The sequence below is a fragment of the Chroicocephalus ridibundus genome, chromosome 1, assembly GCF_963924245.1.
Source record: "Chroicocephalus ridibundus chromosome 1, bChrRid1.1, whole genome shotgun sequence".
NCBI classification, from domain to species: Eukaryota; Metazoa; Chordata; class Aves; order Charadriiformes; family Laridae; genus Chroicocephalus; species Chroicocephalus ridibundus.
The window spans coordinates 9,215,618-9,232,390 of NC_086284.1; the positions used below are offsets into that span (position 1 = coordinate 9,215,618).

General features: G+C 54.4%; 1 protein-coding gene across 1 annotated transcript in view; it reads left to right on the forward strand.

Moving 5' to 3' along the window:
* Window positions 1-8,167: 8,167 nt before the first annotated feature.
* CHRDL2 (chordin like 2) overlaps window positions 8,168-16,773 on the forward strand; it is a 32,815-nt gene continuing 24,209 nt past the window's right edge. The window contains 6 exon segments of the mRNA XM_063325025.1: window positions 8,168-8,174; window positions 8,493-8,595; window positions 10,378-10,433; window positions 12,647-12,937; window positions 12,996-13,019; window positions 13,022-13,129. Coding sequence (XP_063181095.1) covers window positions 8,168-8,174; window positions 8,493-8,595; window positions 10,378-10,433; window positions 12,647-12,937; window positions 12,996-13,019; window positions 13,022-13,129 — 589 coding nt within the window.

Sequence of the window (16,773 nt, forward strand, 5' to 3'; positions counted from 1 at the left end):
TATTTTCCTCCTGAGAGGTACCGCATCCTATGGGAGAGCCTTGGAGGAAGAGATGCAAAGTCACATTTAATCATTGTGGGTTTTTTTTGGGAGGAAAGGGAGGGTGTGGGAAAGAGGTTGCAAAGCGGAGCTGGCTTAGAGTGGATTCAGAGCAGGGTGGGCAGGGAAAATGAGGCAGCAAACAGGCTTGGAAAAGAAGCAAAGATGGTGAGGCGTGGGCACGAGCAAGGGGTGCTGGCTGCCGGCTGGGGTGAGCTTGGTGCGTGCAGTGAACCCCAGCTCCATCCCCGTGGGGTCATCGGCTGCCTTAGGAGCAGATTCCTGGGGTCTGTTTTGTGGTGGCTTCCCTTTTCCCCTTCCTTCTCCGAGCAGGGCTTGCAGAGGGGACACTCTTCCAGGAGGAAAGACATGAGGAGAGGAGCTGTGGCATCCAGATGCATGTGATTTCCTTAGGAACTAGGGGAACGCAATTCCCTGTTAACTCGCCCCACTAAGCTGACCAGCTAGTTATTAAAGGCAAATACTATGTGGGGTTTCAGATGTGTGTGATATATTACACAAGAGCATGCAGGAATCATGGAAAATTGGCCTGGCATGGTCCCCAAGGGGTTATTTGGTTATCCCCCCTTCCCTGCAGTGGGATCAGTGCAGTCCAGGTCACTCCTGAGCAAGGCTTGGTCATCCTCTTCCTAAAGACCTCCACTGCTGGCAACCCACCTTCCCCCCAGGCAACTGGCTGAGCTTATACCTGTCATCAGAAAGCTATTTTTCCATTGTTGGATGTAAATCTTCCATAATTCTTGTCTTGGTGACCCTGCTGTCTCCATTAACCTCCATCCCTTCCTCCTGACTCAGGCTGGTAACAAAGGAGTCTAGACTAGCAGCTACCTTAGCATCGTTTTGGGTGGAAGGGATCTTTAAGATTATATAGTCCAACCATCAACCTAACACTGCCACATCCACCACTAACCCATGTCCCTCAGCACCCCATCTACATGTCTCTTAGATCCCTCCAGGGATGGTGACTCCACCACTTCCCTGGCCAGCCTGGTCCAATGCATGATAACCCTTTCAGTGAAGAACTTTTTCCTAATATCCATCCTAAACTTCCCCTGGCACAACTTGAGGCTGTTTCCTCTTGTCCTATGGCCTGTTCCTTGGGAGAAGAGACCAACCCCCCCTGGCTACCCCCTCCTTTCAGGGAGTTGCAGAGAGCGAGAAGGTCTCCCCTCAGCCTCCTTTTCTCCAGACTGAACACCCCCAGCTCCCTCAGCTGCTCCTCACAAGACTTGTGCTCCAGACCCCTCACCAGCTCCGGTGCCCTTCTCTGGACACGCTCCAGCACCTCAAGGGCTTTTTTTTGTGGTGAGGGGCCCGAAACTGGACACAGCACTCAAGGTGGGGTCCCACCAGTGCTGAGTGCAGGGGGACAATCGCTTCCCTAGTCCTGCCGGCCACACTGTTCCTGATACAGGATCTGGCCTGATAGAAGGCCAGGATGCTGTTGGCCTTCTTGGCCACCTGGGCACACTGCTGGCTCATATTTGGCTGGCTGTTGACCACCGCTCTCATCTTGATGCAGCTGGGGCTGCAGGATGAAGTCCATATCCCAGGGATTGTGTTACACCCCAACGCATCCCAAATGAACTGTTAGATCCTTGGCAGAGTTTTTGTCTTGAACAACCGGCTTCATGCTCACCCAGCCCATCCCCAGGCATGATTTTGGGGTTACTGGGGCCACAGGTTGTTCTTCAAAAGTAGTTTAGATGCAACCACCGTGTTTGGGAAGGAACAAAGCACTTAATAGTGTGTCTTTAGCCTGAGCAAGGACTATTTAATTTGTTAGCAGCTACAGGCTCCATCTGTGGAGCCATGAATTGCTGTGACGCATACCACAAACAGCATGGCACCCTGGGAAGGAGTGGGAGGAGGTCGGCGAGGGTTGCCGCAATGGGCACCTTGCTGCCACCGCCTGTGTGCTGTTAAAATCCCATCTGGTGCCTATCTCCCTTTCCAGACACCTAAATTACTTCAAAATCTGGGCTCCTTGTGCTGAGTCTGAGAGGGATATTTGCTTGGAAAGCCCACCAGCACCCCTCCGAGCTGGCCTGGCATGAGTGAGGCGGTGTGCAGGCTCGTGAAGGTTGTTTGGGGTGTTAAATGTGAGGAGTGGGAGATGCAGAGCACCCGTGCAGGCAGGACGCCTGGCCACCTCACCAGCTGTTCTGCTTTCCAGGTCATTGCGTGCGCTGGGTCAGGAAGGCGTCTTGTCGCTCTGCTTAAGTAGATCCTCGACCCCTGCTTCAACATTTGTGCAGCACCAAGTACACAGGACACTTGGGAACATCCAATCGTCCTGGGAGGTGAGTTAGCAGGGAAGGAAGAGGAGGAAAAACCATCTAATTGCCCTGAAGCTTCTCCTGGGGTGAGTTTACTCTTTCCTGTGCCAGCTGTGCGGGCTGGGGTTGGGGTGTTAGGACTCACATGGGGAGCAGGAGAGGCTGTTTCTTCTGCCAGACTAGGGAAGAGGGACATGGGACAATCTGGACTTTGTCAGCCACCTGCCACGGGTTTAACTGTTTCCATGCGCTCTAGGAACAAGGGGAAGGTGGGTATAATAGAGATTTAGGGATTTTTTTTTTTCAGGAGATTTGTTCTTTCTTGGTTTCAGGTCACTGTGGCCACCAGATCTCTGTGGTACCTTGCCATCTTTCAGATACCTCCAACAGTTCCTCATGGCTGCCATATAAAATCATAGAATGGTTTAGGTTGGAAGAGACCTAAGGGACCTATAGTTGGAGTTTATTTAACTGCAGCTGAGCAGAGCACTGAGGTTTTGGATCAAGGGTAGCAGAACCTCTCTGCATTGCTGAGACAGTGCTAGTGGGAGAGACACGCGTTCACGCAGGGATGCTCGAAGGCTTCAGGAAGCCATCGTGGAGGGGCAGGGCAGAGGGTTTGGCCAGGACATGCACGAGTATCATTAAATGCCACCAAACCGTCAGCTCATGTGTGTGTTTTTGGGGCATCTGTTTGGGGAGTTGTTTTTTTTCTTGCCAAGCTGTGTGCTGAGCAAGACAGAGCCCAGAGGAGCCATGCCCTGGGTTTGCACACCCTGCTTTCCAGTGCCTAACTCCCTTAACAACCAGCACCAAATGTGTTTAAGGGAATTTCACCCTGGTCCAAGCAACCGGGGTTGCTGGATTGATTTTTACCCAACCTCCCTGCTGCTTCAGGGCTGTAGGTACAGGAGAGGCCTTTGAGCTCGGAGGCACTCCCCTGGTGTGGTAAGCCATTCGTTAGGTGGGATGTTGGGAGGTGTTTTTTGTCCCCGTGTGGCACGTGGTGTGGATGCCCTGTTGACCATCAGAATGAAACCTCTGCTGCATGGCAGCCTTCGGTCAGAGGGCTGGATACAGTGATCCAGATTGCTCCTGCGCTTCGGTGCAAGGTAGCTCTGAGTATGTCATCGCTGACAGATGAATTCAGCCTCTTCTCAAAGATCTCCAGCAGTGGGGACCCTGAAGCCTTCCTAAATTATCGGTCCCAATCTTTTAGTCTCTCACTCTTGTATCTGAATTTCTCTTATTGAAATTTAAGCCAGGGATTTGTCTTGTCTGGGATGCCCACCCCTACCTGCCATCCTGTCCGAACAAGTATTTGTTTCTACTTATCATCTGTATGATAAGTAGAAGACGTCTCAAATGCCAGCGCAGCTCAGAGGACACGTTTCTTCTCGCAGGGCTGCCCCAGACACGGTCCTGCTTTGATGCCCCCCATTGCTGTCCCTCCGCTCTCTGTGCTTTCCAGAGCACAGCAGGTTCCGCCAGGACTCTGCGTCCTACCAGCTTCCTCTTCAGGTGTGCAAGAACTTCTTTCTTAGCTCTCAGGGTGACTTTATGCTTGTTTTTTCTATTTCTTCTGGGAAGACCAAAGGAGCGTCGAGTCTGTGTGTGGCTTTATTTTGAAGGCAAACGGAGCTCTCGCCTTTCTGTATATTGCCAGAAATGGAATTAGTTAGTAGTTAGTGCTTGGGCTGGATGTCACCGTGATGGCAACCGTACTCAGGGTTCTGAGAGCATGACTTGGCTTTGCAGGTTTCTACCTTCAGGGGCTTCAATCAGCTTGAAGAACTGATTTTTTTTTGGCGTGTTTAAGCAAGCCGTAGGTTCAGAATTCCCCTCTAGAAGAACTTGGTTCTTCCTTTGGAGGAAGAGCCAGTGCTGAAGATTTATGTCCACGTGGCTCCATCACGTGCTCACCGCACTTCCTTTAAGGCCATCCCTTTCCAGTGGGGTCAGTGGTCACACCAGCACCCCTGGATTATCTGTGTGCAGGGAAGGTGAATTGGAGAAAAGCAGAGGAGGCAGAGTCTCTGCACTGGTTGCTATGGAAATCTCTTGTGCTTCGCTTCTGCCGTTCATCTATTTACTGGGGCACTAAAACAATCTGTCTTTTCACCATATTTTAGAGTCAGGTCCCTCCCTGGTGAAGGCTCTCAGCTACCCTAGGCATTGGGATGGCGGCAGAGAAAATGTGGCTGCAGAGACTGAGGTGAAGCCCTGGACCTTTGGACCTCCTTGAAAGACCTACGGTTGGAGAGAGGAAGGGAAGATCCGTGCCCGAGAAACAGCCTCTAAATGTGTGCCAGGAACTTGCTAGGGGTTATCATTTGCTTGCTATTTTACCCACGCTTCTGTCTTTAGTCATCTCTACTCTAGCTGTTGAATGACTAAAAAGCTATCGGTGCATTGATCCTTGCTGTTGTGGGGATCCGCAAAATGCCAGTCAGCAAAAAAGCTAATTTCCAGGCAACAGAAAAATTGTGGTGACTTTATTAAGATGAATGATGACGCAAAGGAAGCAGCGGTTTGGTGCTGGGACTGGACTTAGTCCAGCAACTGGGGTTGATGTAGAAGTCCTGTAGAAGCTGATGGGGTGTGCTATTCCCACAGAGGCCTTGTCCCCCTGCAAAAGCTGCCCACTCCCCGGGATCAGCCTGGGAGCTGGGGCCTGGGGAGCCCTCGAGGAGGAACAGAGAACATGGGAAGCGGAGAATATTCTCCACCGAAGCCACTCATGGGACAAACCGCTGTGCAGAGCTTTAGCTCTCTGCAGAGGTCCTAGCAACAGCGGATTTGGAAAGGGATCTCTGCCAGATATTCTGCCAAATTACTTCTGCACATCCAGCCCACCCTGGACAGAACTTGGTTTCTGTGTCTCCAGCTTGTCTTTCAGCCCAAACCCCTGCAAGGGGCAACGGTTTTAAACTGAAAAACCGTTGAGCTTGGACATAAGGAAGAACTCTTTTATGATGAAGGTGGTGAGACGTTGGAGCAGGTTGCCCAGAGAAGCTGTGGCTGCCCCATCCCTGGAGGTGTTCAAGGCCAGGTTGGATGGGGCTTGGAGCAACCTGGTCTGGTGGGAGGTGTCCCTGCCTAGGGCAGGGGTGTTGGACTATGTGATCTTTGAAGGTCCTTTCCCACCCCAAACCATTCTGTGATTCTACGATTCGGGGCATGTGGAGCTCAGGACTGGCCTGCAGAGGGTATCCTAAGCCCGTGCAAAGCTCCAGCCTCGCATCCCGCCACCCCAAGCCAAAACCTCTGCCTTGCCCAGGCTGCCGGGGAACGTTTCTCTGCTTCTCACCTCTCCCGAGGAGCCAGCAGGGTTTTGCCACCGCCGTTTCTCTTTGTGGCCCTCCCAGCGATGATGCTGTCACTGGCCAGACACGTGCCACGGGGTGCAGGTGGGGATGTGTCACAGCAGAGACAGGAGATATGGGCAGGCCCATGGCACTGTGCTCCCCCGTTTTTCTTCTCTGTCCTTCCCTCTTGCTTTGCCCAGCCTCTCATCACCCCTCGCTCTTACATGGTTGCTGATCTCCATTCCTGGAGGAGAATATTTTACTCACTGTCCTCTCTGTATTGCTGATTTGCCCTGATTGTATAGACTATTTACTATGTGTTGGTCTTGTGCTTGGTGACATGCTTAGATGTTAAAAAAATGACTGGATTTCCCATTCCAGGTTGGACTACTTGTTTCCATTTATAAATAATCTTTTTAAGCCTCATCAGTCATTGACTGCCTTAAACCCCCGAAGCTGCAGCTTCAGGGCTCTTGAAAGTCCTCCAGCACTCAGATTCATGCAAAAACAACCACTTGCCTGTGGTAGTTATGGCTGTTTGCATGAGGAAAAGACGTTCTCAGATGCTGGCAACCCAGAGCTGCCACGTGCTCTCGCAGGGTTTGACCAGATCCTGTTGCAACTCTGCAAAGCTTTTGGGAACACACTTTGTGCTCAAGGTGCTGTGACAAATTATGTTGCCTCCAGCACGAGTCCTGCAGGTCGTGAGATCCGTCGCTGTAGGGTGACAGATGCAAAGGTTGCTCCTCCTTTTCCCCTGAGCATGAGTCAGGAGAGGTAGGGTGATGTCCTCTATAGACAGTCTTTGTTGCTTGAGGTGTGGTATGAGATGAGATAAAGCTGCTGTGTGAGGCTGAGTTTCATGCATGGTCCATTGGGCAGAGCGATCTCCAGGACTGCTCCACTGTGAATGCTCTGCTTGAACATCCCCTGAACACAGTTGCCTTCAAGAGACCTTCAGGAGGAGCTCTCGCCAGCGTTCATCACTCATCAGGATGGGAGCAGAAAACCGTATGCTGTGTAAGGTGATGTCTGTATTAGAGCTGCAGCCGGAGGCAGCTTCCCTGAGCTGCTGTGTCCCAAGGAGGTGCTGATTGCTTGCAGGCAAGGTGTCTCCTTGCAGCTCCAGAAGACATTCAGTGTTGACTTCTAGCTTGGAGGCACATCTGCTGCCATTACTGCACCAAAGCCAGGCCCTGGGTCGAAGAGGCACAGGAGCCCAGCTGCAATGAGCCCAGGGAGAAGTTCAAGGGTCACACCATCAGTTGTGGGAAGGAGGTAGCTCCTCTCCTGTGGTTTCACAGCAAGATTAACTCTGCAGCTTGGAAAGAGATATTTTACCCCTCCAGCTGTCTATCTCTGCATGTTGCCCTGAGGGACCAACGGGGAATGGAGGCACCCAGGCCATCAGCCTTAATTACCCAAATGTCTACCTCTACCTCCTGGTGGCTTCTGTATCTGCAGGGAGGAGGGCTACAGCAGGGTGGGCCAGGAGCAGGAGACTTACACTCCTGCCCAACCCATGCATGGGCTCAAGGCTTTGAGAGGCGGAGGGGACTGACTTCTCTGTGGTGGCTGCTTTTGGATATGAAGGAGAATTCATAGCTGCTGCCTGCTGGAAAGGCCAAAAAGAGAGACAAATAGGAAAAGGGCTGATAGGAAGCATTTCCAGGGTATCCCGCTTGTGGCTGGTTCTCTCCAAGCAGGACAATATCCTTCTGCAGAGAGTGTACAAAAGCAGCGCAACATAGAAGTGACAAAAGTGACAAGACTCCTCCTTGAGGAGGGCAACAGGAGGGATAAACCCCACCGAAACGAGGTGATGCGGGAAAGCAGATGGAGGGGATCAGTTGGGGCTGTGCAGCTGGGGTGGTTTGAACTCTGCAGCAAGGCTCAGGCTGGGCTGCCAGCGTTGGTGGCATGTCTTCTGCTCTTGAGGGCTCTGAAGATACAACTCTTGCCCTCTTGGGAGGCTGGGCTGGAGCTGGGGGCTGGGGAGGTACCATCAGCTTGTGTCTCCCTGCAGAAATGCCATGAACCATCTTTCAAATCTGCAGACGAGGAGAGGAAGCCCACGAGGCTCCAGGTATAGGAGAGGAGTTTTATGTAGTTGTGGTATGAAGAAAATTTGGATTTTGCTCGATTTAGCCATACCCGGTGGAGTATGGCGGAGAGGCGTCATCCCATTTCACATCCATCTTACTGGAATGGGAGGGCTCCATCTCCACCTCCATCTTCCCTGACTCCAGCTTGGGACCTCTGCCATGACGATGTGGGATGCATCAACTCCTCCTCGAATGCATTCCAAAAATAAAGGATGTGGTCGCTGGTCATCAACGGGGTTGGAGGAAGACTATGGAGTTGCGGCAGGAATCTCGCCTCTGCTTTGGGCGACCCCGAATTCGTGTGCCAGCGCATCTGTCCTCCCACTGCCCACAGTTCCCACGAGGCTGTGATGCTTTTTCTCAGGGTCTCATGCCACAGCCTGTGATTAAAAATAAAAAAGAGCAGAATCCGCTCATGGGAGGTGATTTTCCCCGCTTGATAGAGGAGGTTGGTACCAGCTTGGATTTTGTTGCTGGCTGAAGGTTGGTGGGGTGGGCGGGCTGCGGGGCTTGAACGGGGACCGTGCTTTTCACTGTGGGATTACTGGTAATCAGGATTTACTCCTGCGTTCCCCAGGACGGGCTCAAGCCTTCACACTTGAGCAGAAGGAACCACATCAGGCTGCGTGTTTTTGCAGCCTGCGGTCAAGTGAGGCAGCAGCTCCTCTGTCCCCGGAGCAGGGCTCGTTCCTGCAGGCGGATTTCTTTAGTCCGGCTCGCAACGGTTCATGGTCCTGCAGGTTTCCAGCTCCGTCGCCTGCAGCTGGCAGCCCTCGCATGTGCGTTGGAGACGCGCGCCGGATCAAACACCGGGGATGCTGGGCTGCAAACTTCCAGGGAAAGGTACGGTGGTGTGCAGCCAGCTCCTCCAGCCTGCAGTCTGGCCAGCTCACGATCCTGCCACGAGGCTTGCGTGGCGGGGGATGTTATTGGAGCCCACGCTGTTTATTCAGTAGTTTGTAGGAGAATCTCGGTTTTCATTCGAAAAAAAAAAAAAAGAAAAAAAAAAAGGAATCGTCTCATCTTCTTGAAAACATGAAGCGAGTTTGACCTAAAGGCACAGGAACCAGAAGGCAAATAAAAAGGACCCAAGTTTTATTATTTCCAAGCCAATCCCATGGTTTTTGGAGCCTGATTCATGATCGCAGATGGATTGATGTTGGCAGAATCGAACTGTCAGACGGATTCCTTCGCAGATGAAGATAAAGAGCCTCGTTTTTGCCAAAGGATGAATGTATTCTTTATGAGACGCAAGAGAGATGTAACACAGCACCTTGCTCCTGACAAGGCTGGCCTTTATTTCCTGGGTCTGTGCTTAGGACATGGCTGAACTTTCCCATACGTTTTAGCCCTGATGCGGGGCCAGGATCTACAGTCCTGAATTCAGCTGTTGCTGTTGCAGCAGAGACGTAAAATAACTTCATTGACTTGGGCTTCGCGTCCCCATTTTTCTAAGCACTTTCATAACCTGCCCACAGACTTACGCTACAAATGGGCTTTTCAAGTCTGCCCTGTGCAAGGGAAGAGCTGGGAGAGGAGGTACCGGCTGTTCCTGGTGGGAGCTGGAAGGAGCCTGCTGTTTACGCAAACCCCTTTAATATCTTTATCGAGGCATGAGAAGAAAATAGAGGGGCATTGCTAGCAAAATTTGCAGGGAGGTGGAAATGAGTGAAGCAGTGAAACAAGGGAAACTGGGTTAGATGGTGAGAAGTTGGAACCATTGGGTGAGTTGAACGTGGCCGGTGTGGATCTGCCCTGCACGGAGCTGTCAGCATGCAGATAATGCAGCGGGGACAGTAAGATGGGGGAAAAATGCGGGTTTTCCAACCACACCATGGGACATCCCCATCCCAGACCTACGTGGAGGCTGCAGAGGTGCTGACCCATCGCTCAGAGGAGTGGGCAGCGTGGACCATCCCAGCCTTTGGGTTGCTCTGACACACGATGCTGTAATTCACGAGGCATGTTCATAAAATCATAGAATCACAGAATAGTTTGGGTTGGAAGGGACCTTTAAAGGCCATCTAGTCCAACCCCCTGCCATGGGCAGGGACATCTTCAACTAGACCAGGTTGCTCAAACCCCTGTCCAACCTGACCTTGAACACCTCCAGGGATGGGGCATCTCCCACAACCTGGGCCAGGGGCTCACCACCCTCACAGCCAAGAATTTCTGCCCGAGATCTCAGCTCAATCTCCCCTCTTGCAGTGGAAAACCCTTCCCCCTCATCCCATGGCTCCCCTCCCTCATCCAGAGTCCCTCCCCAGCTTTCCTGGAGCCCCTTGAGGGACTGGAAGGGGCTCCAAGGTCTCCCCGGAGCCTTCTCTTCTCCAGGCTGAACCCCCCCAACTCTCTCAGCCCGTCCTCCCAGCAGAGGGGCTCCAGCCCTCCCAGCATCTCCGGGGCCTCCTCTGGCCCCGCTCCAACAGCTCCGTGTCTCTCCTGTGCTGCCTTCTCTAAAAACCAGCTTTATAGTTTGACTTGAAGGTGTGTGGTCACATCAGGATCGCCCTGGGTAGCCCTGAACTGCAGCAGCAATGGCAATGCTTGTGCTTTCTGTAGGTGGTGGGTGCCAGATGGGGTGCAGAGCAGTCCTGGGTTCCGCGCTCCTATGTTTCCCCGTAGCGACTTGGTCCTTCAGCAGAACCATACTCACAATTCGCAGGGGAGGTCACCGAGCGGTAAAATTATTTTTAGAGCTCGTAAACAAGTCAACCTGTGACGATCCCTGCAGATGACCCAGCTCTCTGTCCTGCTTTTGCACACAGGGCTGTGCTCTTTGAGGGTCACAGATATTCCCGTACGGGAGAGTCAAGGTGGGCTGAGGACTCGTTTGCATTTGCTGCCCGTGGTTCGGTGATTGACACCTTCTTCCCAGAAAATGAGTTCAGCTCATGCAGGTGCAGAAATGCGCCTTGACTTCTTGTGCTCAGCAGCTTAAAGAGACAATAACAAAGGTGATGATTACAACTGTTATAAAAACAGGTTTCTTCTTACAAAGATTTCCCTCTCTCATATCCAGCTCTGGGAACAGGCACCTGCAGACGCGGTGTGGTACAGGGGGATGTGTCTGGCTCCTGGGGCAGGGCTAGAGCCAGATGGAAAGAAGAGATGGATGGAAAGAAGAGTTTTTGTTGCAGAAATTCCCCTTGACTGTTTTCTTCTCCGAGTCAAATGAGGTACGTGGCTCATGTGACCAGTATTAGGGGGTTTGGGCCACCTTGGAGCCCTTGGCAGACTGGTGGCTTGGTGCCACTCTCGAGTGGTTTGGCGTCGGGCACAATGATCTCACACTCTGGAAAACCCAATCCCAAGCTTGAATTAATGGAGCAAAATAAATCATAACTTAGCTGATAGAGGAGATCTCCGGTCACCTGGTGCCAAGGGATCGCAGGTGATGACAGTCTCTCCTTGGCCAGCGGTGTGAGGAAGCTGAAGGAGACCCCATGGTGTAGAGACGAAGCCGTTTGTGAAGGAGAAGCCCAGGGCTCCTGCAAGGTCTGGGACCTCTGTTCAAGCCTGCCCGATGGGGGAACGTGGGCATGAAGGTGTTCAGCGCTGCGTTAAGGTATTTCTTGTGCTAATAAAGTGTCTTGCTCTAAGCACCCCTGGAAGTATGAGTTGTGAAGGTAGAGCAGAAATGGGTAAAAAACTACGCAAAATCTGGCCTTGGGGGTCTAAGGAGGCTGCAGGAACCCATTTCCATGGTGGGCTGGTGGCCCTGGATTATTTTGGTGGTGAGAAGCAGTGCTGCTGAGTGGACATGGCTGCTCGGGGAGGATCCCATGCTGCCGAACTTCTCCATGAGGGTCCTGGAGAGCAGAAAGCTGAGCCCCACAGACAAGCAGAGCAGGGCTGGCAGCCAGAGCTGGACCACTTCATGCAGAATTTGGGGAGCAGCAGGAACAGGAGCAATGTGTGTGGAGGCGAGGTGGCTTCTCCAGGGGTTGATTGCGTGACCGGTGGCTTTCCAACCGACGGCGTTTCCTGCCCAGCAGCTCCGTGCTGCAGAGACGAAGGGCAGTCGAGGTATGATCTCTGTTGGGATCGTGGCTTGGGGACAGGGGGGGTTTCCTGCAGGCAGGGGCTACGCTGGTCATTTAAGATGGCTTTATGCAGCTGGAGGAATGTAAAGCAGCTGGCGGGGAGAGCGAGATCGACCGCTTTGTCTCGCTGAAACCTCTGTCCCTACGTCCTGTGGGTACAGGGGGGATTGCTGCACCCCTCTGTCCAGGGAAGGAAGGAGCCCATCCATGGCACTGGGATTTACTGGGAAGGGAGTCAGGGCACTGGGGGACCTCGGTGATGGAGCAGAGCACTGGGAGGGGAGGCTGCAACCTGGATTTCTGCGGTGGGATGCTCGGGGCTGGGGTAGATGCATCTGCGTGGGCTCAACCCCCGCGTGGGGGCTTAAACCTCTCCCTGGGCGGGGGGACGGGACTCAAGCATCCCAGAGCCAGGTGGGGTTTAACCGGGAGAAGGGGTGCAGCCTTGTGTGTGGGGGGTGATATATCCCATTAGTGTCACCCCGTAGCACCCCAGGAGGGGGGCCAGCCCGGCAGGTCCTTCCAGTCCCGTCCCAACCCCCCCGGCCCCCCCGCCCCCGAGCCTCCCCGCGGAGCCCCGGCCAGGCTGCAGGGAGGCAGGGGTTAAACCTGCGGCTCCCGCACCCGCTCCCCGCCCGCCCGCTCTCCCTCCGCCCTCCCGCCGCCGAGGAATTTCCTAAAACACCCCCCCCCCCCAAAAAAAAAAGTGGGAAAATAATAATAATTAAAAAAAAACCAACCACCCTGCGGATCTCACACAACTCCCCCCCCGCCTCCCTTCGCCCCCCCCCGCCCTCCCCATCTCCGCCTTTAATACCAACAAACAAACTCCTCGGCTCTCCCTAAAGGAGGCGCCTTTGATCGGAGCGAGACGAGCCCCGCCGGGCACCGGCACCGCGGCACCCCCGGTACCGGCACCCCCGGGCACCGACATCTCGGTACCCCCGGCACCGCCACCGCCGGGCACCAGCACCGCGACACCCCCGGGCACCGGCGTCTCGGCACCCCCGACACCGGCATCCCCGGGCATCGGCACCGCGGCACTCCCGGCACCGGCATCCCCGGGAACCGACACCCCCCGGGCACCGGCCTCCGCCCCGAGGAACCCGACACCGCGAACGAGACCGCGGCACCGCCGGGCACCGGGACCAGCAGCGGGACATCTGGCAGCGGCAGCCCCCCGGCACTGGGACCAAGACACCGCCGGGCACCGGGATCGAAGCCCCCGGGCGCCGATCGCCGGGCTGCGATGCTTCCCGGCGCGGGTCCCCTCGCCTTCCTCCTCCGGTGTCTGCTGCTCCTCTTCGCCTCTGAGAGCCGAGCCCGGGCTCGTAAGTCGCCCCCGCTCCCCTCCCGGCTGCGCTGGTTCCCTCTGTGCCTCAGTTTCCCCATCGCCAGGGTCCCCAGGAAGTTGCAGAAGGGGCTTTGCGGGCATGGCTAGGATCACGGGGAGACTCCTCGCTGTGGCAGGTGCCCGTTCTCCATGGCCAGGACGTCCCAGGGCATGCAGCAAGCTGGGTCCCCCATCCTGTACTGTGTCCCCCTCCACCCACTGCTGTCCCCGGCTGCTTTGTGGGGATGTACAGCGCCGAGCACACTGCTGCATGATGGTGAGGGGGCTGTGGGGTTTCATGGGCTGGCAGGGACGTGCTGAAGGTCTGGGACCCCCCCTCCTGTGGGCTAGAAATCAGAGGGCAGGAGGTTGAATTGCAGCCCTTCCCCTGCACAGATAGAATCATAGAATTGCCTAGATTGAGAGGGACCTTTCAGATCATCGAGTCCAACCATTGATCCCACGCTGCATGGGTGCATCTCCCCTCTGAGGGTGGATGGGGACGCGGGCAGTTGTGGGAAATGACCCCCTCAAAGCAAAGTTGGGGGCTTTTCTCCGTGTCCATCCCTTGTCCATCTCCGTGTCCATCCCTTGTTCTCTCCTTGCCCCTGCTCCCAGCTGGCTGACTGGGGAAGATAAGCTTTGGGATGGGGAAGGGAAGGGAGGTTCAACACTTCCTTGTACAGAAGGACTTGAAGGACTTGGCCGGGGCTGTTTAGCAGCTTGCAGGGTGCCGGAGGTGTTAACTGGGACCGGGAGGTGGATTTGGCTTGGGCAAGGCACTGGGACCTCACCAACGGGCGCAGGGCACCCCTACAGCATCACAAAGCTACCTGAACACCGAGCAAACCAGAGCAGGACCTGTTGTGTGCCTACACTTATTCTTTCCTTTAATCTCCCGAAATCCCAGTAGAGTCTGTCGGTGACTGCATTAGGATGATTTATGACTTGCCCGCTGCCAGCAGTGCATTAGGCACTCAGCAAATAATCGTCCTCTTGGAGTGCCGACCCAAAATGTGAGCGCTGGATTGCTTGTCCTGGTGGTGGGTTGTGCTTGGTGGGGGGGAAGGCAGGCGGCTCGATGGGGCTGTGCAGAGCCTTGGAGAGCAAAACCTGGGTGAGTTTGGCTGCTTTTCCTTCCCTGGGCTCATGGAAAGCCACCGATCTCAGACTGCAGCATCTGTTTCTTGTGCGAGGGATGTGGATCTGATTCCTTGCCTCTGCCAGGGCTGCGTTAACTGTGGTACCCACGTTAGGAGGAGGATGGAGACGTCTCCAGAAGGTGACACAGATGCTAGGTGAGGTGTTTGCTCTTCGGAGGCACCTGCTGATGGTAGCAGAGCCCCTAAATTGGGCATAAGCCAGGATGAATGGGGACAGTAGGGGTTTGTCTGCTTTGGGAGGAAGCGCTGGGGTCTGTTTGCGGGATTTATAATGGTGATAAAGGGCTGGACACCGCAGGACAGGGACAGGATCGGAGCAGGGAGATCCGGGATCACCCCCAGCTCTGCATCGCTTTGGCTCTGCCGCTGGGCACATCCTGCGGTGCAGTGCAGGGGACTTGGCTGGGGCTCCAGATGCCCCGTGGTCGAGGGCAGGAGGGTCTTGTTGACAAGGTCCTCATCAAATCGTGGACTTTTCTCCGCTGTCCACCTCTGCAGCTCACTGCCTTGAAGTTTGCTCAGGGCCGACCGCTCCGGGAGAATGAAGACAGGAATAAATTAGTTACGAGCAGGCTCATCAGCCAAGAGACCTACAGTGTTGTGGCTAAAAATAGGTGAGAAGCAGAAAGCTCGGGCTTGCAGGCCAGTCAGAAAAGAAGAATTTGCCCACAGAAACAGGCTATTTTAGGGGATTTATACTCTCAGCTGAAAAAATAACAGAGGCACAGGTTACTGGGCCGAATGTGCTGCAGCCCGGCCACTATGAGTAATTCAGCGGCAATAGCTAAATGCAATGATGTTTTGGCTGGAGGCATTTAAACACCAGCATCTCTGGAGAGCGCGGGGCAGTGGTTTTCCCCAGGAGCTTGGAAGTTGCCGTTTCATTTCTTTTTAACGTCATTCTTGGAGAAAAGGGAGTTTGTGGGATCCTTCTGTCCCACGAGTTCGGATTCAGCATGACAAGGGACTGACCGGTCCGAGATAGGAACGATGCGGATGAAAAGCAAATCCTGCTGGTGGCCAGGGTAAGGGAGGGGTGAGGGCTGCATGCCCTGCTTTAGACAACTGAGCATCCCCTTGGGAAGGAGAGGAGGGAAATGGGGGAAGGATAGGAGGGAAATGGGGGAAGGAGAGGAGGGAAATGGGGCCCTGTCTGCTGCTCGCAGAACCCCTGCGGATGCTCTGGGTGCGGGACTTCACTCGGCTCCTCCACCCTGGGGAGTTCAGCGATGCTTTGTGAGGCTGCATTTGCAGAGCTGCAGAGTTTTCCAGGCTCCCAAAATCCTGAGAAGAAAATCCCAGCCCAGGACTGAGCGAGGCGAGCGCGTGGGAAGCGATCTGGACGTGAGCAGAGTCATTAGGATGCCACATGTCAAGGGCCCAGTGTGTTTTAACCAGTCCCTTTGCAGCTAAGTTGCATTTTAAGCCCTTCATAAATACAGGGCTGTCACAGGAGCGCCTGGACTTTGTGTACCAGACAGTGGTTTTTACACTTTATTTATGGCGGCTCTTAAAACTCGCAAAATGGTTTGCATAAACACACCCCCGCACGCCCGGCGCAGGGATGGCTGGCAGGTGCCTGACCTCCGACAAAGCTGTCGGGGTCGGGAGCCTGGCTCAGACGTGCCCTGCTTGGGGGAGAGCTATGGGGAGACCCTCTGGGGATGCAGAGGTGGAGGAAACCCCCCACCCCATGAGATGAAAGGAGGGAGAAGCAGGGTGAGACCTGCGGGATATTTCGGAAGCATCCTTGTCGGAGCCGGTTTGGAGTGAAAGTCCCTGCTAGGGAAACTGAGGCACAGGGCTGGTGGAAGCTTTCTGCAGTGGGAGAGCAAATTGGGAGAGGTTATTACCTTCATTTTCCATGCTCTGGGGTCTTGTGGGCGCATTAGCCCCTCTCTAGCCACGGGTCAAGGCTTTACATGCAGCAGGGAATCGCCTCTGGGGACTCCTCAGTGTCCTGTAGCATGGAGGATCTCCAGTGAAAGTAAGGATTGATGCATGGTGATCCCACGTGTGTGGAGACCCGACTGGGTAACGGGTGTGAGAATCCCTGGGCTGATGGAGCAGTGAGGTAAAAGCATCTTTAAACTTCCCATGACCCATCAGGATGCTCTGCTCAGGTATGGGAAACCCCCCGATGTGGGAGTTGGGGACATAGGGGCAGGATCTTGCAGGCACAGGTGTGTCTATGGCTTAACTTTCTTGAGCATCAGTCCCTATACCCAGAGGAAGGTGAAGTGAGCATGGTTCAACCTGAGCCAAAGGAGGATTTGGCAGCAGAACGTGGCATTTTGGTAGCCACCACACTTGTGGGTTTGATAGCTCACTGCGGTTCCTGCTACCATGCTCGGGATTGATGCAGGAGAACATCTGACCTGTTTTGGCCCCTGGTTCAGCCAAGGTCAAAGTGCCCAGGGAGTGGGAGGAGTCACACTGTGTTGGGAAACCCATGGGGACATCCTTGTCCACTGTGAAT